Consider the following 23338-nt stretch of genomic DNA (forward strand, 5'->3'; position numbering starts at 1 on the left):
GGAAGTTTTCGGCCACTGTCTCTTTCAGCCCCACATTCTCTTCTTTCCCTCTGGGATTCCAATGATATGAATGGGGAATATTTTGTTACTGCCCCACAGATCCCTGAGGATTAATTCTTTTTTTTTTCCAGTCTGTTTTCTCTCTGTTGTTTCAGATTGGGTAAATTCAAGTTCAGTGATTCTATCCTCTGTCATCTCCACTCTACTACTGAGCCCATCCAGTGATTTTTTTTTTCCTCTAATTTCTGCTGTGGTGTTTTTCAAGTTGAAAATCCTTAATAAAGCTGAAAATTTAGGTCTTTAAGTCATCTCTCACTTTTGCTTAACATCTTTAATTTCATAGTGTCTGAAAAAAAAGTTGTAATGAATCAGAAGCACTCAAAAACCAGATAATACATCCTCTGGAATTTTCTGCTAAAACAAATATTAGCAATGGCATATGTGGTCTAGCCTCCGCAGCCATATACTTCAAATATATCATGGTTTGAATTATATGCAGACTTGCATAGGTCACTGCAGGTAATAGAAACAATGCAAACAATACTGGCTAATTTCTTGTATTGAAAGTGTACCAGTGATGACAAAACAAACACCATCTTTTGCATCCCTTTTGATTTTTGATAGCTTCAGATTTTCTCAGTTATTCACACACATATATTTTGGTGCAGTACCAATGCCTTTTTACAAGCTTCTAAAAAAACAGCTTCCAAATCCTATCCAACTTCACTTTAAGCTGATACAAGTCCTGCCTTGTGCCAAGAAGATTATTATACAGTATCCTTTCATTGGAAAAGGTAGCCTTCTAATCCTTGGTGCTCTTATTCCTGCAAAACAATGAATTTACTTTTATCACTGTCCCATAAGTCTAGAGAGACTCATTAGTCAACCAGAGAGCATTCCTTTTAGAACATTCTACTTCTTAAGAACTTGATGCCAGTTGCTGATGAGCACTTAGGCTGAGGCACAGCTCCATGCTCTTCTTGGCCTCTGCCCAGCATATGGTAAGGGGCTCCACATCAGACTTGGAGAGCGGAGCATGAGCTGTTTGTTGCTTTTCATTCTAACGGAAAGCTGTGGTGCGAGTCAGAGATCAAGACGTGAGCTGAGATGCCTGGATGAAACTTGTTCAAGGAGATGTTTACCTGACATTGCCTTTGTTCTTTAGAACTCCAGTGGTAAACTAACTGACTTCCTGAGCTTCTACACGCTCCCCTCCACAGTCATGCATCACCCCGCCCACAAGAGCCTCAAAGCCGCCTACTCCTTCTACAATATCCACACAGAGACGCCGCTGCTGGACCTCATGAACGATGCGCTCATCATCGCCAAGCTGGTACGCGACTCACTCCTTGTCATCCCGTGTGTGTCTCCAAATATGTATATCGGAGTATATAAGACATCTCGTATTTTCTTCCACACGGTGGGGGGATTTGTTTGAGATACTTCTTACTGTTGACAGTCAAAGGAAGAATTTTGATAAGCGGTTTTTTTTTTAATTTAGTGGCTATTTTCATCATTAATTCTGTTGTAACTTAACCAAAAAGACATTTTGTACAAAAAGACATTTTGTACAAATTAGAAACTTGTAACCCTTATATAAAGATACACGAAATTCATAATATAAGGAATATAAGAAAAATAAAGTGATCCCATGATACAGGCGTACCTTGGAGATATTGTGGGTTTGGTTCCAGATCACTGCAGTAAAGCAAGCATTGCAATAAAGCAAGCCACACAAGTTTTTTGGTTCCCAGTGCATATAAAAGTTATCTTTAGGGTGCTTCCCTGGTGGCGCAGTGGTTGAGAGTCTGCCTGCTGATGCAGGGGACATGGGTTTGTGCCCTGGTCCAGGAAGATCCCACATGCCGCGGAGCGGCTGGGCCCGTGAGCCATGGCCACTGAGCCTGCACGTCCAGAGCCTGTGCTCCGCAACGGGAGAGGACACAACAGTGAGAGAGGCCCGCGTACCGCAAAAAAAAAAAAAAAAAAGTTATCTTTACACTATAGTGTAGTCTGTTAAGTGTGCACTAGCATATTTAAACAATATACAGACCTTAATTTAAAATACTTTATTGCTAAAAAAATGCTAACCATCATCTGAGCCTTCAGCGAGTTGTAGTCATATCAGAGATCACAGATCACCATACAAATATAATAATGAAAAAGTTTGAAATATTACAAGAATTACCAAAATGGAACACACAGACACGAAGTGAGCAAATGCTATTGGAAAAATGACTCTGATAGACTTGCTCGATGCAGGGTTGCCATAGACCTTCAATTTGTAAAAAACCCAGAATCTGTGAAACTCAATAAAACAAGGTCTGTCTGTATGGGGAAAATATGAGTGTGTTGCAGTGAATAATTGGCAACAGTAGGTTTTTTGATTCAAATAAATAGTCTCTGAATTTTAAAATTAAATTTAATTTTAACTATTAGAGTTATTATTATTAAGAGGATTTAAAATGAAAAGAATTAAATTCAAAATGTTCCTTACTATATTTGCATTATTTTTCTATTTCCTCAGTGTGGTAGTTAGGATAATTGTTAAATTCTTGCTACAAATAAACATTTTCCTTTAAAAAATTGAAATCAGCTGACGGGGACATTTTGATGTAATTGCTGAGTGAGAAGATAAATATTGTTCACGAGAAATTGGGAGCAACACTTCAAAAGTGTCTTCCTTGTAGTCTTCTAGTATTTGATCATTGGAAACATTTTTTTTTAATCTATTATAAGTGGATCCCCAAATCAGCATTCTCCTTTGCTTCTTTGATCTTGTAGCTCATTTTCAACTACCTCCCCAGAAAGGCCAGTAATAGTTATTTAAGGTAAAACCCCTGAGAAATAGAAATGTAGGTGCTTCATCTATATCACATTTTGCATAGTATTATCTAACCTTTTTTTAATTCTGTTTTTACTATTGAAATGTTACTAAATTTATTTCCCATTATCAGCCCAAGACAGATACACGATTTAAAGTCTTTACAGCTTTGATTTCTTAGCGTAGGTTCAGGTAAGTCAGAATGTAGAAAGGCCAGTAACTAACAGTTCTGGTGATAGAGCCATCTAGGCAACTGTTTGCTTCAAAAACAGGGACAAAATATTTCCTGAAATTTTAATAGATTATTTTTTGTCAGCCATCAGACTGCACTTTTCGATTCAGCATTTCTGGATAATCTTGCTGAGTCCATCAGATTCACTGCTTGCTAGTTTAATAAGACAGTTTTGAACTGAATTCCTAACCCATACTATATATTGCAGACATTAAACCTTATTATAAATGCATTATCAATTCAAGCTATTAGTAGGGGAATGAAATGTTATACTGAAATACATAATATACAAAACACTTTAATCCTTTGAAACTTTAAAAATTAAAAAAAATTTTTTTACATTGACAGAAAGGATTTGATGTATTCAATGCCCTAGATTTGATGGAAAATAAAACATTCTTGGAAAAACTCAAGTTTGGCATAGGTGATGGCAATTTACAGTATTACTTGTACAACTGGAGGTGTCCAGGGACAGAGTCTGAAAAGGTAAGTGAAGTTGATAAACTTTTGTAAACTTGATAAATTTACCTAGAAAATCCCATATTTGCTTCTCTTCAGATTGTTGAGAGGTTTTTTCTTTAGTAGCTTTTTAAAAATATAGATCTATTGTATTACATTATAATTTTTCTTGCTCACTTGTTTTTGCTATTCCATTTCTTCCCTCCCTTTAGGTTGGACTCGTATTACAGTAGATGGATATTTCTATTTCTAGAACTCTGATGTCATCATTTGTTAATATCCTAGTTAGTGATTCCTGGAACTGCCATTCCAAAGAATAAAAGCACAACCTAAGTGACATCGAAGTGTCAGTAACAGAAAAGATGGAAAAACATCCATTGGTGACCAATAGAACACATTTCTAGCTAGAATGTTAACATTCATCCTTTTTTTCACTGTTGACCCATTTGTAGGAGGGATGGAAGGAGGATACAAAGAGCACATTCCTCTAATTTTCAGCCTTCTGGCTGTCTCTCAATGAAGAGAAGGTATTTGTCCCTCTCTAGAGAAATGGACCGCTTTTCTATGGATTGAACAGAAATCACAGAATCGTGTAAGAAAATCTTTGCCATTGTGTGGAGATAAACTGCTGCCTTTCTGTTTATTAAGTGAGGGTCTGTGGGTCCATGTAGCAGAATGAGGGAGCCATTTGGAAAGGGTTTACTTATGTCACTGCACATGATCTCATCGGGAACATCTATGGAGCCAGCATTTCTGTAACGCAGTGATGAGTGGTAGGTGTTAAAGTGAGGAGATAAAAATGTACTGGTTGACTATTTCTCTAGAAGCAAAGTTGCCAAATCAATAAACACACAAATGGGTACTTTGATCTTCAGCAGGTTCGTGGATTGGTTTCAAAGCAAGGTTTGGGGCAAACATTAAGTATGTTCTCTGAAGAGCACACAACCCTGACAAACTAGACTGTTCTGCTCCTGCAGAGACTCTTTTCTTCTCAGCAACAGCCAGGATACATGAGGAAAAGAAAAAGCCCTCAAGTCAGAAGACATGCCCAGTGGATTTTTTGAGTGCCATCAGGACATGATAATTTGAATGTTTTTTATTACTTATGCAGAATTGCACATATTTCTTTATCCTGACTAATTTATCATGAAAGCTGTCGTGCTCTAGGAAGATGTCTTATTTGTAAATAAGTCTTGTGGTTTTGTTACTGATGGTGTTTTTATCTAGGATTTGAAAAACCAAGTTTCTTGGTGTACATAGATAATGTATATATCACCAATAGCCCAAGGGGAAAAAGATGCTGGACAAGGCCACCTAAAACGGCCTCAACTCAAATACCACAAAATAGATACTTCTTCCTGCCTTTATGTACCAGTGCCTAGGCCGTTCAGTCCAGAAAAACCTAATTACCTTCGACAACAGGATGCCCTTCCTTCATGTTATAAGTAGTCAAAGGACACAATCGTACCTTATAAAACCCAGGCAGGAGCTAGCACACTGTGGCCCATGAGCTAAACTCAGCACATCGCCTGTTTTTGTACAGCCCACGAACTAAGAACGGTGTTTACATTTTTGAATGGTTGAGGAGAAAAAAATATATAATGTTTTGTGACACATAAAAATTACAGGAAATTCAGATTTCAGCATCCATAAATAAAGTTTTACGGGAACAAGGCCTCATTCATTCATGTGTTGCCTGTACGTGGCAGGCAGAGTTGAGTTGTTCCGACAGAGACTGTGGACCCAAAGGCCTAAACCTGGCCCTTTAGGGAAAAAGTTCTATTGCCTCTGATGTCCTCTAAAAAATCAGAAAGCCTCTTTCTGCAGCTTCCCGTCATCCTGAAGGCCACCCCACAGCTGTGGCACCCTGGGACCTCCACTAGGGGGCATGCGTGGGCTCCGAAGTCATCCTTAATTTAGGACACCAGTTTTCCTTCTCGAAGACGCAAGGGAAGACTTCTCCTATAGGATGACTCAAACCCAATTGCGTTACCTTTTTTTTCCTAACGTGAGGATGCCTGCAGAAGCAAAAGTGAACCAATTCACTGAAACACCAGAATTAAGTAAACAAGATTTTTAACATAATCCAGAGTCGAGGCTCCAGTTGGGAATTATGTTCTGCTCATTTTTATGGCACAGTCTTAACATGAAGTAGGTTTTCGAATAATTGCAGGATTGTCCCTCAGAAATTGTGTCATGGGCTCACCTCATGACAAAACTGTGGCATTGTTCCTCTATTCACTTACGTAATTGCAGTTAATAGAGTTCATGTTCTTTTACTCAGTAATTTTTAAATACAGTAATTTATAAATTACTAGCACATTTGCCACTTTATAATGCCTCTTTATAATTTACGCATGTTACCAATGAGCATTTTAAAGTAGAAAATCAGTACAGCTGCTTGTTTATAAAGCAGCTGTTAGAACTAAATTTAAATGCAATATACAGTGTCTTACAGATTCAAAAAACCCACACCAGCCCGTGTCCTTTGTCAGTAATGGAAATACTCTGGTCCATGACGTATCCTTGCCCACACACCCCGCCTTTTTTGGTCAAGATGGCATTCAGTAAATTTAAATGGAGGTGGCATAATCCACAGATCAACCAGAATTTAGGCTGAAAATAAACTTTGGCAAGCCAGTACCTTCCCCATAAATTACAGAAAGCACCTTTTCCAAACACATGCTGTAAACAGCAGATACTTTAACATAGAGCACTGATTCTGCTTCATATACTAACACGAATGACCCCTGTCATGGCAGACCCACCTGAGCATCCAAGCTCCTCTGCTTATTTTTTTATTCTCTTCCTGCTTTATTTCACCTAATTACCATCATACTTTGGATACATGCTAAAGTCCCAAGGAAGTAAGTTAACCGTGTAAAGGGGTGAATTCTACCTAGTCAGTATACCTTATCTGGCAATTTTGATAAATGTTTAGCCTTTCTCCCAAGCCCACGCTTAGGCCTGTCTACAAAGAAAGGCAAACTGACAGTAAAAAATAATAATGTATTGTTTCTGAGGACAATGTATTGCTTGGCATTTACTATCTTTCCTTTACAACTGATGGTGCACCTGCCATCCAGTTTCATCTCCCCTGCCAACTAGAACCATGTTTGTGTGGCCTATTTGCCAAGTTTGGATAGAAGGATGCCCAGTGTTGCAGGATACAGATGTTCTTGCTCACAAGCATTGTGCCAGCCTTTTAAAAAGTGAATTTATACAAGCATGGACGTTTCAATAAACTTTTGATATTCATACCGCTGAATATTCTCTGTACTCAGTGCCCCTGTATTCAGCGTATCTGTATTCGACAGAGAATCTTACACATTTGAAAGGAATGATACTAAACAGTGTCCCAAGAATATATGTAAAAGTCATTTTATTCATTTCAAGGCTTCTCTACGAGGTGTCGTTTTACAACTGTATGAAGTGACAGGTTTATACAAGATTACTTTGAAGCCGTTTTTTTACTTTTAGGTGGTTTCCTTATCTTATTGGGGTTTGGAATCAGTTTCTTTATTTTCAGGGGTTGTAACACTGCAGCCTGCTGACCCTCAGCGAGCTTTCTCTTGGATTTAGAGAGGTCTTCGAAGGAAGTGTCCAAAATCTCTTTGTCTTGGCTTTCCAAAGATTCCATCTCCAGGTTCTCCCTGGGGTCTTCAAGTGTGTCTTGGAGCCATGGCACGTCCAGACGGGGGACTCTGGGGATGATGGCCCTCACTTCCTCCGCAAAGGCAGCAGTGTTTCTTTTGAACCCCAAGGCCAGGACGCATGTCAAGCCCATGGCGGGTGCGAGCCTCTCACTGAGCCGGGGCACCTGGCAGGCAGGGACACCTCTGCTGGCGCTCAGCGGCACCAGGTGCGCGGTGACGATGGCCGGCTTGGCCGACTTGCACGCCAAGACCAAGAGCAGCTCGTTCCTCTCCAAGGCTCTGGTGACCTCGTTGATGCCAATGGCAAGCTGCTTTCTGACGTCGGCAGGGGTCCACCCTGATGCCTGGGGCTCACCTTCTGGCTTTTCCTCCTTCAGACCCTCACCAGTGTCCACATCCATGCTGCACGTGTCTCCATTTTGTGTTTTCAAAGCGGGCTGCTTTTTCTTTCTCTTCCTGTCCTCAGTCTTCTGAAGCCCGAGAGATTTAATCCTGTCCTCCAGGGTCTGTAGTATGAAGTGCATATCCTCCCTGTCCAGGGCACTCCAGCGGATGGTATACGGGTTGTTCAATGACGTCTTCACAGGTAAAGGTCTGGTCTTCCGCACAGAGCCCCTCCCTGGTGCCTGGGGGGCTGCGGCCATTCTGAAGACCCTTCACAGAGGAGCAAAACGACAAAGGAAAACACGTGTTAGCTAGACATGCACGCCTTAAGGATATCTTGGCTGTGCTCTTTCTGATTTTGGAAAGGCTAAAGCAAGCCTACTTATATAGGACATATATACACGTACATATATATATGTGACCATACATAACTTCTCTTTTAAGTTTTCCCCATTTTTTCCTGTGATTTGGTCTTCATTCATATACATGCAATTTATGAATGTTTTGCGTTATTGCGATCATACTGAAATTCTATTTATTTCCTTTATTTAAAATGTTCCATGTTGCTACTTGTTCATAATTATTTATCCTCTTCAGGACCTCTGGTATTAGTCCGATAGACTTGTTACCATTTTCTGTATTGCCCTCTACTTAGGCTTCCATCCATCCATTCAGCAAATATTCACTGAGCACCTCCAGCTCTTGAGTCACGGGTACCGGGTTTCAGCCTTGAACAAGTTCCCACCACCACCTCTGTGAGTCCCCGAGTCCACCTGCCTCAGCACACAGTCTCTAAGGGACCTGGAAGCCTCTGCCATTCATAATTAACCAGCTGTCATTTTTTTTTTAAGAACTGGGACCATAATGTATGCACATGACTAAAAATCCAAATGATACTTTCATTCTGTGCCCTTTTGTAAGTCTCCTTCCCTCCCTGGACCCTAAGTTTCTTGTATGTCTTTCCTAAAACACGGATACACAGATTCCCCCTTCCCCTGATAAGTCCAAGCTGGCCGTTCCTCTGGCTGACAATGTGATGAAATCTAGGGAAATATTGTAATGAAATTTAAAGATATTAATCTGTTAAGGCAAAATAGTAACAGGGATCCTTGCTGGGGAAATGTTATAAACCACTGTTCAGAGGAGCATGTCCTGTTTGTCCTGCCCAGAGGCAACTGCATATTCCTTTCTTCCCTCAGTTTTCTTCCTGGGCTCAGCCGGGAACCACAGGGACCCAAGTTGCAGAATTGAAGGAAGTTAAACAAGCCAGCGCTGGAGAAGTCTGGTTTTGGAACTGTTCCTGTTTTCAGGTAACCAGATTTTCTCATTCCAGGTCATTCATCCCACGCACACCTGCTCCCCGCTCCCCCAAGCGCCCCCGGCAGGATGAAAAATGAAATCTCCTCCAATCAAACACCCTCCTAAGAGCCCGGCTGCTGCTGCTGAGGAGCAGGTGTCCCGTGGAGTGGGTCATAAGGCACTTGCTCCAAGAATTATTTGGTTCTCACCCGATTCCTGTATGATGGCCCTGTGTGTGTGGGAGGAAACAGACTCAGGTTAAGTACCAGAGTCACAACTGGTTTCCCAAATCCAAATTTTATGCTCTTTCAATCCTGGCTCCACCTAAAAAATAATCTGTGACTTTAAAAAAGATAGAGATGGTTAGTCCGTACCCCAGGTCTGCTGAATCGGAATCCTGGGGAACACAGCAGGGCACCTGTACTTGTCAAAAGGCTGCCCAGGGCCTCCCTGGTGGCGCAGTGGTTGAGAGTCCGCCTGCCGATGCAGGGGATACGGGTTCGTGCCCCGGTCTGGGAGGATCCCATATGCCGCGGAGCGGCTGGGCCCGTGAGCCATGGCCACTGAGCCTGCGCGTCCGGAGCCTGTGCTCCGCAACGGGAGAGGCCACGGCAGTGAGAGGCCCGCGTACCGCAAAAAAAAAAAAAAAAAAGGCTGCCCAGCTTAATGTGATACAGAACCGGAATTGGGCACCATTGGTGTAGGACAGGGGGCCTTTCCACAGTGGACAGGCCTGAGACAGGGTCTCCTGACCTCCACTGGCCTCAGATGTTCCTCCTACATCACCTTCTCATGGAAAACCAAAACTCAGCTCCCTGGGGTGTGAGCTCAGAGCTCGTTCATGTCAGCGTTGCTCACTGCTAGAGACTCGGCGTCTGCCCCCTAAGCTGCTTCCTTCCGGTGAAGCCCCCCCCCCCATCCCCATCCCCGTGCGAAGCAGGAGGCAGCTCATCCAAATCCAAGGAAGTGACTGGCAGAGGCTGGCACCAGGTTGAAGACGGTCAGGAAAAGGGAAATAAACGACCAAGGAGAAAATATGAGGATCTATCGGAGCTCTGCCAGACCACAAACTACAGTTCATGTGCCTCAGCATTCAAACAGGGAGTAAGTACTTACAGTTACGTGCTGCTCTGGGCACTAGCTCCTCCTGTCTTCAGAATCTAGGTGAGGGAGACAAGAGCCAAGTGGTTCAGATAAGTAGAGTCTCATGGGATATAATCCAAAACCAAAGTGGAACAAGTAACAGCTTTGGAGAAGAAACTTGGGAAGGCCTTGCTGAGGTGCCTTTGGAGGCCTCTGCTGCCCATGAGATCAAGTGCACACTCACTGGAGTGACATCCAAGGGCCCCCATGTCACCATCAGCCTGCCTTCTGACACCCCACCGCGGAACCACATACTGTTTAATGAGGTCACCAGTCCCTCCCCTCCGTGGCTTTACGCACATTCCCTCTGCCTGGGGAACTATTCCCACCCTCAGCCCTTCCACCACCTTTCTTACTTGAACAAGTATTTGTGGGTTATCCACAATGCACCAAGCCAGAAGGATGATGAATTAAAGCAAAAACAGCCACTGAACTCACTGGGCTTAGAATCTATGTGGGAGACTTACCCACAAGTAAAATACAAGATGTGATGCACATTAAGGTCAGGGACCTACAGGATCCTGAGCAGAGGCCTGACTCAGTTGAGGGGGTCAGGAAGGGCCTCCCGGAGGAAGTGACCTTTTAACCCACACGTGAAGAATACCCACCAAAGGGAGTACCTATTCGGAAGAGCATCCCAGGGAACTGCATTAAAGGAAATGATGTCAGTGTCGCCGGGGCAGAGATGCTAGAGAGAGCGGAGAGAGCGGGAAAGGCGAGGAAGGACCAGATGGTGAATACACTTGCAAACCGTTCAGTGGGAAGCGGCTGTAACGTTCAAAGCAGGAGTGGCGTGGCTGGAAAGGCGTCATAGAAAGATCTTTGGGGATTCGGGCCAGGAGGAGTTCTTTGCCACGACTGGAAGCAGCAAAGAGGCTCCAGAGTAGTCCTGGTAAGAAATGACGGTGGCCTTGGCTAGAGTCGCCGCAGAGGGGACGGATGGAAATGCATGCTACTTGAAACAGTTAAGAGGTGCAATCCGCCCGACTAAGTGATGAACTCGGGGTAAAGCAGAAGAAGGATTCGGAGGACTCCGTTTTTCTGAATCTGGTAGCCGACCCCCGAGTTACTCCCTTCCTATGGTCTGCCGCCTCTCTATCCAGTGCCTACCTACTTCACTACTTAACACACGCGACTAGAGTCATTTTCTGGTCCGCCTCCACTTCTAGACCGCGGAGTACAGAAGGGCAGGGTGGGGCTTTACCTATTTCTCATACCCGACAGACGCTCAACTCCGGGCAGAGAGCGGAGCGTCAGCCAAGGCCGGGACGCAGGAAAACACGCCGGTACGGGCGGGGGCGGCCCCAGGGACAGGGAGCCTGGGAGACCTTGCGCGCACCCGGCCCAGTCCCAGGCTCGATCCCCACCAGCGGCCCCTCCGGACCTCAGACCCCAGCGCAGACCCCCACTTACTGTCGCCCCTGCGCTGGTTCCACGTCGGCCGCGCTGCGCGTGCGCAGAGCCCACGCCTTCCCGGGTCCCGCCTTCCGACGCGGTGGGGCGGGGGAAGGGGAGGAAGAACGGCTCAGAGAACACGTTTCATTCTTCTGCATCGGGCCACTTCCAAACGGGAAAGTCGGCCCAGGGCGTCGCAACAGAGCGACAGAAGGTTTCTCTAAAAGCCCTGAGTTTAGGAACGGGTCGGAGGCTCTGGATAAGGCCCGCCAGCGGCAGTGCGCATGCGCCTTGTGTGTCTCGCGAGACCTCAGGTTGCCTGGTAACCGGCCACCTGCTCTCCCCGTTGCCCTGTCTGGGGAGCAGTGTACCGCGGTTAGACTCCGGAGCCTGGTGGTGTCGCCTGACGCCGCTCTCTTCTAACCCAATTCTACCTTTCAGTGCCTGGCAGTCTGAGCCTCTCACTTTTCTGTTTTTGGCTTGCCTAAGGGACGCAAAATTCTGACCCAGTTCCCCCATCACCGAGCCTCTGTCGAATCCCCGGCACCGTGGAAATCAAGATAAATGGGGGATGGGGAGGTGGATTGAGGAAACCACGTGTTTACAGGCACCAGTGGAGGAGATCTTGAGCCCCGGAAAGAGGAGAATAAAGGCTATCTTGAGTTCTGCGGCAGCGGTTCAGAAAACTCCACCAGATGTCTGCTGTGGCTACTCCAGCCAATGGAGACTTTAATGGTTACGAATGGAGTCGCTGGGAAGTCATGGGCAATTGTAAGTCAGCTGAAGAACACTTTCAAGGTCAGGGTTCTGAATCTGTTGATTTACCCTTGTCGAGAACCAAGACCCGAAAGCTTAGGTTGCTTCTGACCCAGTGACTTTCCTCCCTCCCTAACCCCTTTCTTTTCCCTTTCCAGTCTAACTTAGCACTTTTATTCCTCTTCTAAATATCTTCCTCCTTTTCTCAATCTCTTCTTCACCGCTCGTTTTGTTTCCCATTCTTTGGTCTAGTTTCTGTGTTTTCAGTTTTCATCACCTACATAGTACCCGACTAGCCGTAAACAAAACGGAAAGCTATGCATGTGGTCAGAGTATTACAGGTTAGACGGGGTAAAGTGCAATTTTTTTTTTTAAATCACCATTAGAAAAATTAAAAAGAACGAATTTACGAGTTTGAGTGTAACAACAGGCTTTTGTTTCATAAAATGAGTAGTAAGAAATCGTCATGATGAGCTGCAAACATGCAGTTCTAAACTAGTCTCAGATCACAAACAGTTTTGGGCAGCCTGACCTCATGGCCCAACAGAATTCCTCTGTTCTTGAAATGTCACTGACTGTCCTGATTCATCTCTGCCCTGTTTCTATCATGTCTGTCACCTTATTCATTAGAAACAAGATGGGCGTTTTGGGCATTGGAAGGCAAGAAACTCGCGTCTTGTGATTTTTTAATATAATACTTAAAATTTTGGGGCTTCCTTTGTGGCACAGTGGTTAAGAATCCGCCTGCCAATGCAGGGGACATGGGTTCAAGCCCTGGTCTGGGAATATCCCACGTGCCACGGAGCAACTAAGCCCGTGTGCCACAACTACTGAGCCTGCACTCTCGAGCCCGCAAGCCACAACTACTGAGCCCGCATGCTGCAACTACTGAAGCCCGCATGCCTAGGGCCCGTACTCTGCAACAAGAGAAGCTACCGCGATGAGAAGCCTGTGCACCGCAATGAAGAGTAGTCCCCACTCACCGCAATTAGAGAAAGCCCATGTGCAGCAACGAAGACCCAACACAGCCAAAAAATAAAAATAAATAAAATAAATTTATTTTTAAAAATACTTAAAATTTTTGGTGGGGACTAGACTTTATACTACCACTGATAAAGGCTGTGACCCTAGACCCTAAAGCAGATCAAGTGAAAAAAAGATCTATTTATAAAGATTCAGACAGTAGGTCCAACCACAGTGTTACCTGTGTTAGGTAATAGCTTAGACTTCATAAATCACTCAACCCTTGAAACTATTAAACTCTTGAAAGAGCTTCAGCACCCCCAGAATAATGTTTTAAATTTTAAGGCTAATTACTCCCAAATCGATACAGTTTTGAAAGTAATAACTCTGGCTTTTGTTGTGGTAAATTGCTAATTATGGTTATCTTTGTTAGATTTAAATTGAATTAGATTAACCTTGGACCCAGTAATTTTTTGTGCAAACAGTTATACTTAATGGTGGCAAAGCTGAGATTAAAATGTTAAATGTGGGCTTCCCTGGTGGCGCAGTGATTGAGAGTCCGCCTGCCGATGCAGGGGACACGGGTTAGTGCCCCGGTCTGGGAGGATCCCGCATGCAGCGGAGCGGCTGGGCCCGTGAGCCATGGCCGCTGGGCCTGCGCGTCCGGAGCCTGTGCTCCGCAACGGGAGAGGCCACAGCAGTGAGAGGCCCGCATACCGCACACACACACACACACACACACACACACACAAAAGTTAAATGTAAGAGTCAACTGCAAAGTCATTATTTTTTTTTCAAAGTAATGAAAACATAGTACTTCATCTACTGTAAAATTATAGGCTAATGCTTAGACCTACAGAGTGGCTCTCAAACAGTCAATGAACCCACGCTGATTTAAGAAATGATAAAGTATCATTTCAAAGATAAATAATGAATGTAAATCACATTTTAAGTAATGCCACCAATTATAAGGTTTTAAAGCTCTCAGTAGAAATTTTTGGATAAAAAGATGAGAAATTATTCAATCAAAGTGGAAGGTAATTATAATTTTAAAAGAATGAAATATTTGTGAATCTTATGTTTTAAAAGTAATCTGATAAATATTTTAAAATCTAAAAAAATAAAATAAAAATAAAGTCTTCTCAGATCTAGCTTTTAAGCTGTAAGACAAATAGAAACACGTGTCTGATTGAAATGCTAGAGTAATGGGAAAAATGGGAAAAAAAACTGACTTTCTAACTTTCTGACAGTTATTTCTAAGTTTTTGTACCCCTAAGGTTTCAGATTTGTAGCCTGAGCATCTTCTCTGCTTATATTTGCTCTATGAAAATTCACAGCCACTACATCCATGGCTCTGGAGCAAGACCAGCTAAGGTCGAGATCTTAAGTTCATCACTAACTAGTCACATGACCCTAAAGCAAACTAATTAACCCTGTCTATGAAGTGATAAAAATAGTACCTGTTGTGAGGATTAGAAGAAATAATCTACTCAAAATGCTTAGTACAGTGCCTGGCACATACAAACTGCTTAGTAAATGGAATTGATGAATCTAGTGACAACCTGAATTAAGAATTAGGTTAATAAAAATTAAGCCTCTATGATTTTAGTGCTTCTGTTCTATTTTAAGACTAATCAATATAATTTCCACAAAAATTTTGCTAAAATGAATGACTACATTTCAAAGGTAATTTCTCTCCCATTTGTATCACACAAACATTACAACAAAAAAGTAAAATAATTGTCCCACGACCCAATTACTTCAAAACACATTTCCTTTCAGTGTTCCCTTATTTGTTTCACATTTAAGTGTGCACTTACATTGTTAAATAATATAGATTAAATTTTGTGTTCTCATTTTCTTTCCATATAACATTTTTCCCCATATTTCCCAAACATAGTCTTGAAGTTATCACTTTAACTCATATATTTGGTATCCTGTTCTAATCAGTTTACTTTTTAATAATAGCTGTTACCGTTATTTTACCATGTAGAACCTCAACTTGGTCTTTGAATATAAAACGTTACTTTTATATTCATTCTAGAATTGGACTGTGGTTAGATTTATATGCTTGCCATGATGTAAGAATGATTTAAGAGACTTGGTGATAAGTTATGTCATTAGCCACAATTTTTTGATGAAAGAAAGTTACCAACAAGAAAGTTTGTCAATAGAGGAATATAAGAGAATTGAGCACCAGATTCTTCTTTCCCTCTGTGTCATCCTAATCTTTGCTCTGTATGTGTGTGTTAGAGTTCTCCAGAGAAGTAGAACCAGTAGGAGATAACAGATGTGAATTATGGAGCCTGAGATGCGCCACAATCTGCTGTCTGCCAGCTGGGAACCCAGGAAAGCTGGTGATGTTGTTCCAGTTTAAACCCAATGGCCTGACAATCAGGGGAGCCGATGGTGTGAATCCCAGTCCAAGGGCAGGAGAAGGTGAGATGGGATGTCCCAGCTCAATCAGGGAAGCAAGAAACAAGGGGGGAAATTCCTCCTTCCTCTGACTTTTGTTCTGTTCAGGACCTCAGTGGATTGGATGATGCTCACCTGCATTGGGGAGGGGGATCTACTTTACTGAGTCCATTGATTCAACTGCTAGTCTCATCCAGAAACACCCCCAGAGACACACAAAGAAATAATGAAATAATGTTTAATCGGGCCAGTCAAGTTGACACATAAAATTAACCATCACAGTGTGATTGTTACTGTATCATACATAACAATTGTTATACAAACAGTAATCAGTTATTTTAAAATCAGTGACTAGAAGAACTTTAGTGATGAGCTGCAAAATCAATGACCTTTTCAGTCTGCAGGTAACAAAGCATCCTACTGCAAGCTGTTATTCAGTAGTTACCATCTGTCGTTAAAGTCTGGATCTTTTCCACGATTGGCTCATTTGACTATACATCTCAGCAAAATCCCAAGGGCTTTCTGTACTTGCCCTTTGCCGTCCTCTGAATTTTGGCACTGGCCCTCAAGCTTGTCCTCTCAAGCTCATGGTTTAGTGGTAACAGCTCCAGTCGTCACATCCTACACAACCATGTGGTGGGTGGCCGTAAGTTTTCCCTCATGCATTTCTTTCTTTTTATCAGAAAGAAAAATCTTCCTAAGAAGCCCAGACAGACTTCCTCTGTGGCTCATTGGACAGCATTGGTCACAGGCTCACACCTACACCAGTCACTGGCAGAGGTGAATGAGTCAAAAAAGACTGGCTGAGACCAATTATGAGCCTTCTCCTGGAGATGGACCCTGAGCATATCATGGCTCCATAACTAAACAGAAGTAGGATTGTTGACAAAAACGAAGGGGGAAGGCTGCTAGGTGGGGAACCAATGATATCCCCAGTAGGGAGACATTTTGTTTAATGAAGTTCAGAATATATTAATTGGACATGCATATGTAAGTCACATGCAATATGATAACCAAACGAGCAGGGTGGAAACAAAATTATGAGCCATGTGTACTTTAATTCAGCCCTGTCTATATATTATCATTGAAACCAAGGCTAGATATGACACAAGTTTAACGAGGAACATTAAACAAATAGAAGGTTGTTGGTAGTGGTACCTTGAGAAGACAAAGCTCTGAGCTAGCCATTATATCTTGTTAGGCTGGGTAAAAGCTGGAAGATATTTATGAACCTTTACTTTGAAAACTCTAAAAATATAAATATTAAACCAAATGAAAGTAAAAGTGCCTCCTGTCAGATATTGTCTTTTTCTGAAACTTGTTACAGTGAAATCATCCTGGTCAGTTTTTTTTTTAATAAATTTATTCATTTTATTTATTTATTTTTGGCTGAGTTAGGTCTTCATTGCTGAACGCGGGCTTTCTCTAGTTGTGGCGAGCGGGGGCTACTCTTTGTTGCAGTGCACAGGCTTCTCATTGCAGTGGCTTCTCTTGTTGCGGAGCATGGGCTGTAGGCATGCGGGCTTCAGTAGTTGCAGCATGCAGGCTCAGTAGTTGTGGCTCACGGGCTCTAGAGCACAGGCTCAGTAGTTGTGGTGCACAGGCTTAGTTGCTCCGTGGCATGTGGGATCTTCCCGGACCAGGGCTCAAACCCATGTCCCCTGCATTGGCAGGCGGATTCTCAACCCCAGTGCCATGAGGGAGGTCCCTGGTTAGTTTTTTGCAAGGAGTTCTCTTCAAAAATCCTAACTTTAAAATGATATGTAATGTAACCTTCCATGTCTAGGCTATGCCTACTTAGTTGTTTGTTTGGGGAAGTTGTACTGGTTGTTTGTTGTTTCAGGAAATTATATTTATTAAAATGTTTTTGTATAAAATTATTTATTCATATAAAGTTGTGACATAATCACTTGTACCGTAATCACTAATTCAGTGTTAGGACATCACTGACTTTCTAACTTTACTAGCTTAGAAGTGACTTGACCTCATCTTTTACTCAGAAGGTACTAAGAATCCTGTTTTGATTTTCTCCCCATGGACCAGTTCGTAATGGATTTGGTAGCACTAATAGACTCATTTCAAATATACAACACTAGTGTGAGTCTTTTCACTTCCTTACTTGTGAATATTCATCATTGACAGGTGTTTAGGCCAATCAGACCATGAACAAATTCAGCCAATTACACAAAACCACATAGCACAAATGGAGAACCATATCATAGTAGTTAATGTATCATTTAAAACCACTTATATTTATGGAAAAAGCTGATATTTCTGATTAGTGACTAGTAAAATAATAAGGTTAAACTCATCATAGAAAATGTAACAAAGCAGGAAAAAAAATAAAATCAGTAGAAAATTTTAACCTATGTTCAAAAGAAAATCTTTGAAAAATGAAGTTTGCTTCATATATAACTTTTATTTTAGTGTAGCTAGTATGAGCTCTTCAAAGCCAAACATTATTATAGCTTTTTAAACTAGAAATGAAAAAGCTGCTGAAGCATCCTACAGGTTTTAATTTCCTTTTTTTAAAATTAATTTATTTATTTGGTTGTGCTGGGTCTTAGTTGTGGCAGGCAGGCTCCTTAGTTGCAGCTCGCTGGCTCCTTAGTTGTGGCATGCAAACTCTTAGTTGCGGCATGCATGTGGGACCTAGTTCCCTGACCAGAGGTTGAATCCAGGGCCCCTGCATTGGGAGCACGGAGTCTTAACCACTGTGCCACCAGGGAAGTCCCCAGGTTTTAATTTCTAATAAGATAAATGTTTATAGCTATAACCCATTAATCAAAAAGCTCTTGGGGGGTGTTAATAATTTATTTAAAAGAATAAAGTGTTTTAGAGTCCACAAAGTGAGAAAACCACTGTGATGATCCCCAGCTTGGATAGGCCCATTTCTTGGTATGGCCTCACAAGAAGCCATTGTTATGAAATTTTGAACCTTTATTTAGCTCCCTGGCTGGGCTACATTTCAGTTCTTCTAGCTCAAGATGCTGGTTTTCAGTGACTGGAAGAACTCTGACCAACTTTTCTCATTGCTATGGTGGGGTTTTTGTCTGTTACAAATTTTTACTTTTTTTCCCCCCATTTTTTTCTTTGTTCCTTCTTTTTTTTTTAAACGTTTTTTTCACATTTTCATCTTTTTTTTTCTTTTTTCACTTTTTTCTTTTTAAAATTATGTTTTTTCTCTTTCCTTTTACTTAGGTTTGTCAGTATTTGGTTTTATTTATTTGACATCTGGCATTATGTTTTGATTCCATTATAAAGATCAGTTCATCAGGGGGAGTCTGGAAGTGATTTTCTTTTGAGGTGATTTGGGTCAAGTTTCTGACCAGCTTCCCCCAATTTTAAGTTGACCTTGGGACACCTTGACTCCCACGTCAGCAGTAAGTCCAACATGCTGCAGTCATCTCAGCCATCTCTGCTGAGGAGGACACCATATTGACAACCACTGGCAGTCAAGACCATCGCCAAGGGCAACTTGACCAAGCGAAGTTGGCCCAGTACATCCTGACTTGGGACAGAGGTAGTCATGAAGATCATTGACAAGGCTTAGCCAAACTCCTCCAAACTCCAGAGACCGTCCCTTGAGATAAGAATCATGAAGGACTTGAGCCATCCCGAAACAATTATTTGTAGCGATCCACTCTGCCTTGTCAGGAGGTACCCAGTGGGAGAGACGTGTTTGAGTACCTAGTGGTTCATGGAAGTCCACAAGAAAAAGAGGTCCTGGCAGATTCCATCAGTGGGGTACTGTCACCAGAAGTGCGTTATTCATAGAGTTAAAGGCAGAACACCTGCTTTTGGATGCTGATATGAAAATCAAGTTTGGAGGCTGGCTTCAGCAACGAAGTCACCTTTGGCAACAAGCTGGATACGTTCGTTGGCAGTCCCCCTTGAGGCCACCCTGGAACACTTTCAGGTCCAAATAAGATGGGCCCACAGTAGATGTGTGGAGTCTGAGGGCCATTCTATATATACTGGTCAGCATACCCCCACCTTTTGATGCACCCCTGCCTTCAAGGAGCAGCAGGAGAGGGTAGTCAGTGGTATATACCATATGCCCTTTCACATGTCCAGGAGATGTGAAGAACTGCTCAAGAAATTCCTCATTCTCAATTCCAGCAAGAAAGGCACTTTAGAGCCCATCCAGAAAGATCCATGGATGAATACAGGTCATGAAGATGAACTAAAGCCTTCTGTGGAGCCACTCTCTGACTACCAGGAACCCTGGCCAACTGAGTTGATGGTGTCCATGTGTGACAACATGGAAGAGATCCAAGGCTCACTGATGGCCAGAAGCACAACCAAGTGATGGCCATGTGTTTGCTTCTGAGGCACAAGAGAGCTGAGCAAGAGGGCCACGTCACTGCCCTGAAACCCCAGGCTCCAGTGGATCTAACCAACAGCAGCACACCAAGGACCTGCGTGAAGTTTCTGCCAACACACAGCAGTGGGGTGTCAGCTAACTTGCTGCCCCCGCCACTAACTCCCATCCTAAGAATACTCAGAGGAGCAGCACAGAACACAAGCCACCTGAGGAGGACCAGGTGTCAGGGCAGCAGCAAAGCCAAGGAGGGGAAGAGAGCACCTCACCTTCAGGAACGGCGTCCGCTCCACCAGCACAAATCAATGCAGGAACTCCCTGCTTTGGGAGTGGGCCGGCCTTGGCGAGGCCTCCATGCAGAAAGGCAAACATGGCCTAACTGTGCCAAGGTCAAGGGCTCCACGGCCTCCGCACCCCTCCACACCCCAGTCTCCCTGACAAAGCCACACCTGCATGGGGATCCAAGTGGTGCAGCTCACTGAGGCCTCAGGGCTGTGCCCCACAGAGGGAAGCTGGGATGTGTCCCCAGCCCAACACAGACTCCCAAGTGTGTCCCTTTGGCCACTTCTTCCACCCACACATCAGAAGTAGTGGCAGAGCCACAGAAAGAACCAGTTTGCCCCAGTCTGTGTCCGAAGGAAACTCTATCCACTGGGCAACCTCCGAAGGATAAGCCACCCCAGCCTTTCCTCCGAAGGACCAGCAGGGGGCCTCTTCACAAGGTTCAAGTTCAAGTTCATCCTGAAACAGCGTGTTTCAGGTTTGTCAGAAGGAACCTGAAGCAGAGGCCGATGGCAGACACTCACACCTCGTGGAGCGAGAGCAGAGGCAGGGAAAAAGAAAACACGTGGGGAGGCCAGGCCGCGCTCACTACCCTTGAAGATCATGAGCATCGTGGAGCCCAGTGAGGAGGTGCAGAAGATGGACCAGGTGCTGCAAGGAAAGAGCGGCCAGTGAGGGCTGAACAGGAAACCTGCGCTGCTCTGGATGCCGGGCAGCCTGGCCGAGAGGACCTTGCTCAGGGGTCCAACCGTCATGGCCGTCGCTCAGCGGAGTCCCATTTTAGTGGACAGCCACACCTCTGCGGGCTTGGAAAGCACTCCCTCCAAAACTCACTGCAGCTTCACCTTCAGAAGCTGGCCGGGCGCCTCCAGGGAGACACGAGCCTCCAGGAGCCCTGTTTGTGTCGGGGCCGCCTCCCTCTGCTGCCCGTCCTTTGCCCCTGCTCTTCTCCCGTGCTTGTGGGTGACGGAAGCCAGTGTGGCGACATGGCAGTTTGGAACCGTCTCAGAGCCCTGAAGGGGTTCTTCCCAGGAAAATCTCATAGGTGAGCTTTACCGAGGGCCTGACAAGCATTAGAGCCACCTGTATGGCAAAAAGAGTTTGGGGTTTATCATAAGAGAGCTGGGAGGTCCCTGAAACATGCAGGCAGCAGGGGTGCAGGATGCCCTCTGGATGACAGGACACTAACTCTGGCTGCAGGGTGGAGAAGCCATGGGATAAGTGGCCAAGTTTCCTTGTGTTTCGAAAGTGGGCTTTTACCCCAGGGATTGGAAATGAGGGAGACAGCAAGAAAAAATTCAGCTCAAATGTCACTGACTGCTCGGTGACCTCTCCTTTGTAAGTTTTTCCATTCTACGTGATTAATTCCAGAATACAGAAATGGGAGCATGCTTTGCCAACTTGTTTTATGTGCTAGAGTTTCAGTGCAATGCCATGAAAAATTCAGGAACTTTCTTCTATGGAACTTAACTCATGGATGTTAAAATTTCTATAGAAGAGCAAAGTGCCAAAGACAATCCTTTCTGAAGAAGAACAAAATTGAGAGGCTTTAATGATTAAGACAGTGTGATGGGGGCTTCCCTGGTGGCACAGTGGTTAAGAATCCACCTGCCAGAACACTCTATGACAAAATCACAGCAAGATCCTTTTTGACCCACCTCCTAGAGAAATGGAAATAAAAACAAAAATAAAAAAATGGGACCTAATGAAACTCAAAAGCTTTTGCACAGCAAAGGAAACCATAAACAGGACGAAAAGGCAACCCTCAGAATGGGAGAAAATATTTGCAAATGAAGCAACTGACAAAGGATTAATCTCTAAAACATACAAGCAGCTCATGCAGCTCAATATCAGAAAAACAAACAACCCAATCCAAAAATGGGCAGAAGACCTAAATAGACATTTCTCCAAAGAAGATACATAAATTGCCAACAAACACATGAAAGAATGCTCAACAGCATTAATCATTAGAGAAATGCAAATCAGAACTACAATGAGGTATCACCTCACACCGATCAGAATGGCTGTCATCAAAAAATCTACAAAGAATAAATGCTGGAGAGGGTGTGAATAAAAGGGAACTCTCTTGCACTGTTGGTGGGAATGTAAAGTGATACAGCCACTATGGAGAACAGTATGGAGGTTCCTCAAAAAAACTAAAAATAGAACTACCATATGACACAGCAATCCCACTACTGGGCATATACCCTGAGCAAACCATAATTCAAAAAGAGTCATGTACCACAGTGTTCATTGCAGCTCTATTTACAATAGCCAGGACATGGAAGCAACCTAAGTGTCCATCGACAGATGAATGGATAAAGAAGATGTGGCACATATATACAATTGAATATTACTCAGCCATAAAATGGAACGAAATTGAGTTATTTGTAGTGAGGTGGATGGACCTAGAGTCTGTCTTACAGAGTGAGGTAAGTCAAAAAAAGAAAAACAAATACTGTATGCTAACACATATATATGGAATCTTAAAAAAAAAAGGTTCTGAAGAACCTAGGGGCAGGACAGGAATAAAGATGCAGACGTAGAGAATGAACTTGAGGACACGGGGAGGAGAAGAGTAAGCTGGGACGAAGTGAGAGAGTGGCATGGACATATATACACTACCAAATGTAAAACAGATAGCTAGTGGGAAGCAGCCACCTAGCACAGGGAGATCAGCTTGGTGCTTTGTGTCCACCTAGAGGGGTGGGATAAGGAGGGTGGGAGGGAGATGCAAGAGGGAGGAGATATGGGGATATGTGTATGCATATGGCTGATTCACCTTGTTATACAGCAGAAACTAACACACCATTGTAAAGCAATTATACTCCAATAAAGATGTTAAAAAAAAAAAAAAGGAATCCGCCTGCCAATTTAGGGGACACAGGTTCGGTCCGTGGTCTGGGAAGATCCCACATGCACCACAACTACTGAGCCCGCGCGCCTAGAGTCCGTGCTCCGCAACAAGAGAAGCCACCACAATGAGAAGCCCGTGCACCGCAACGAAGAGTAGCCCCGCTTGCCACAGCTCGAGAAAGCCCGTGTGGCAGAAACAAAGACACAACGCACCCCCCCCCAAAAAAAGACAGTGTGATGTAGGTGGAGGGATAAACAAATGCGGAGCCCAAAAAACGATTCTAACTATTCTATGTTGCCCCTCGTGTTTGCTCCTAAGCCCACTCTAGTCAGGCTTGCCCCCCTCCCCC

At 43.6% G+C, this 23338-nt stretch overlaps 2 protein-coding genes and 1 long non-coding RNA gene across 9 annotated transcripts in view; 2 read left to right on the forward strand and 1 right to left on the reverse strand.

The window, feature by feature from the left end:
* Positions 1–6816, forward strand: part of NMT2 (N-myristoyltransferase 2) — a 60357-nt gene extending 53541 nt beyond the window's left edge. The window contains exons 10-12 of one of the 2 annotated variants that reach the window (XM_082618245.1): positions 1166–1333; positions 3405–3542; positions 3728–6816. In XM_082618245.1, coding sequence (XP_082474371.1) covers positions 1166–1333; positions 3405–3542; positions 3728–3748 — 327 coding nt within the window. In that variant the 3' untranslated portion in view covers positions 3749–6816. Of the gene's footprint in view, positions 1–1165; positions 1334–3404; positions 3543–3727 lie in introns of those variants that run through there. The other variant, XM_082618246.1, reaches the window with a different exon arrangement.
* A 64-nt stretch (positions 6817–6880) lies between these two features.
* RPP38 (ribonuclease P/MRP subunit p38) lies at positions 6881–11657 on the reverse strand. Of its 4 annotated transcripts, none has more exons than XM_082618258.1 (4): positions 11411–11657; positions 9971–10014; positions 9064–9196; positions 6881–7825 (listed from the first exon to the last, which is right to left on the reverse strand). In XM_082618258.1, exon 4 carries the CDS (start codon positions 7813–7815, stop codon positions 6967–6969), a length of 849 nt encoding a protein of 282 aa, XP_082474384.1. In that variant the 5' UTR covers positions 7816–7825; positions 9064–9196; positions 9971–10014; positions 11411–11657; the 3' UTR covers positions 6881–6966. The 4 variants fall into 4 exon arrangements, with proteins under 4 accessions (XP_082474384.1, XP_082474385.1, XP_082474382.1 ...); XM_082618259.1 differs by lacking the exon at positions 11411–11657 and adding an exon at positions 11202–11386; XM_082618256.1 differs by lacking the exon at positions 9064–9196.
* Positions 11658–11764: 107 nt separating this feature from the next.
* On the forward strand, positions 11765–22780 carry LOC309802585. Of its 3 annotated transcripts, none has more exons than XR_014293836.1 (3): positions 11765–12163; positions 15365–15550; positions 18876–22780. It is a non-coding gene; the product is annotated as an uncharacterized lncRNA (long non-coding RNA). The 3 variants fall into 3 exon arrangements; XR_014293837.1 differs by lacking the exon at positions 18876–22780 and adding an exon at positions 16210–17764; XR_014293838.1 differs by lacking the exon at positions 18876–22780 and having other exon boundaries at positions 11765–12190.
* Positions 22781–23338: the final 558 nt, after the last annotated feature.

Source organism: Mesoplodon mirus (assembly GCF_964341445.2).
Source record: "Mesoplodon mirus genome assembly, chromosome: 4".
NCBI classification, from domain to species: domain Eukaryota; kingdom Metazoa; phylum Chordata; class Mammalia; order Artiodactyla; family Ziphiidae; genus Mesoplodon; species Mesoplodon mirus.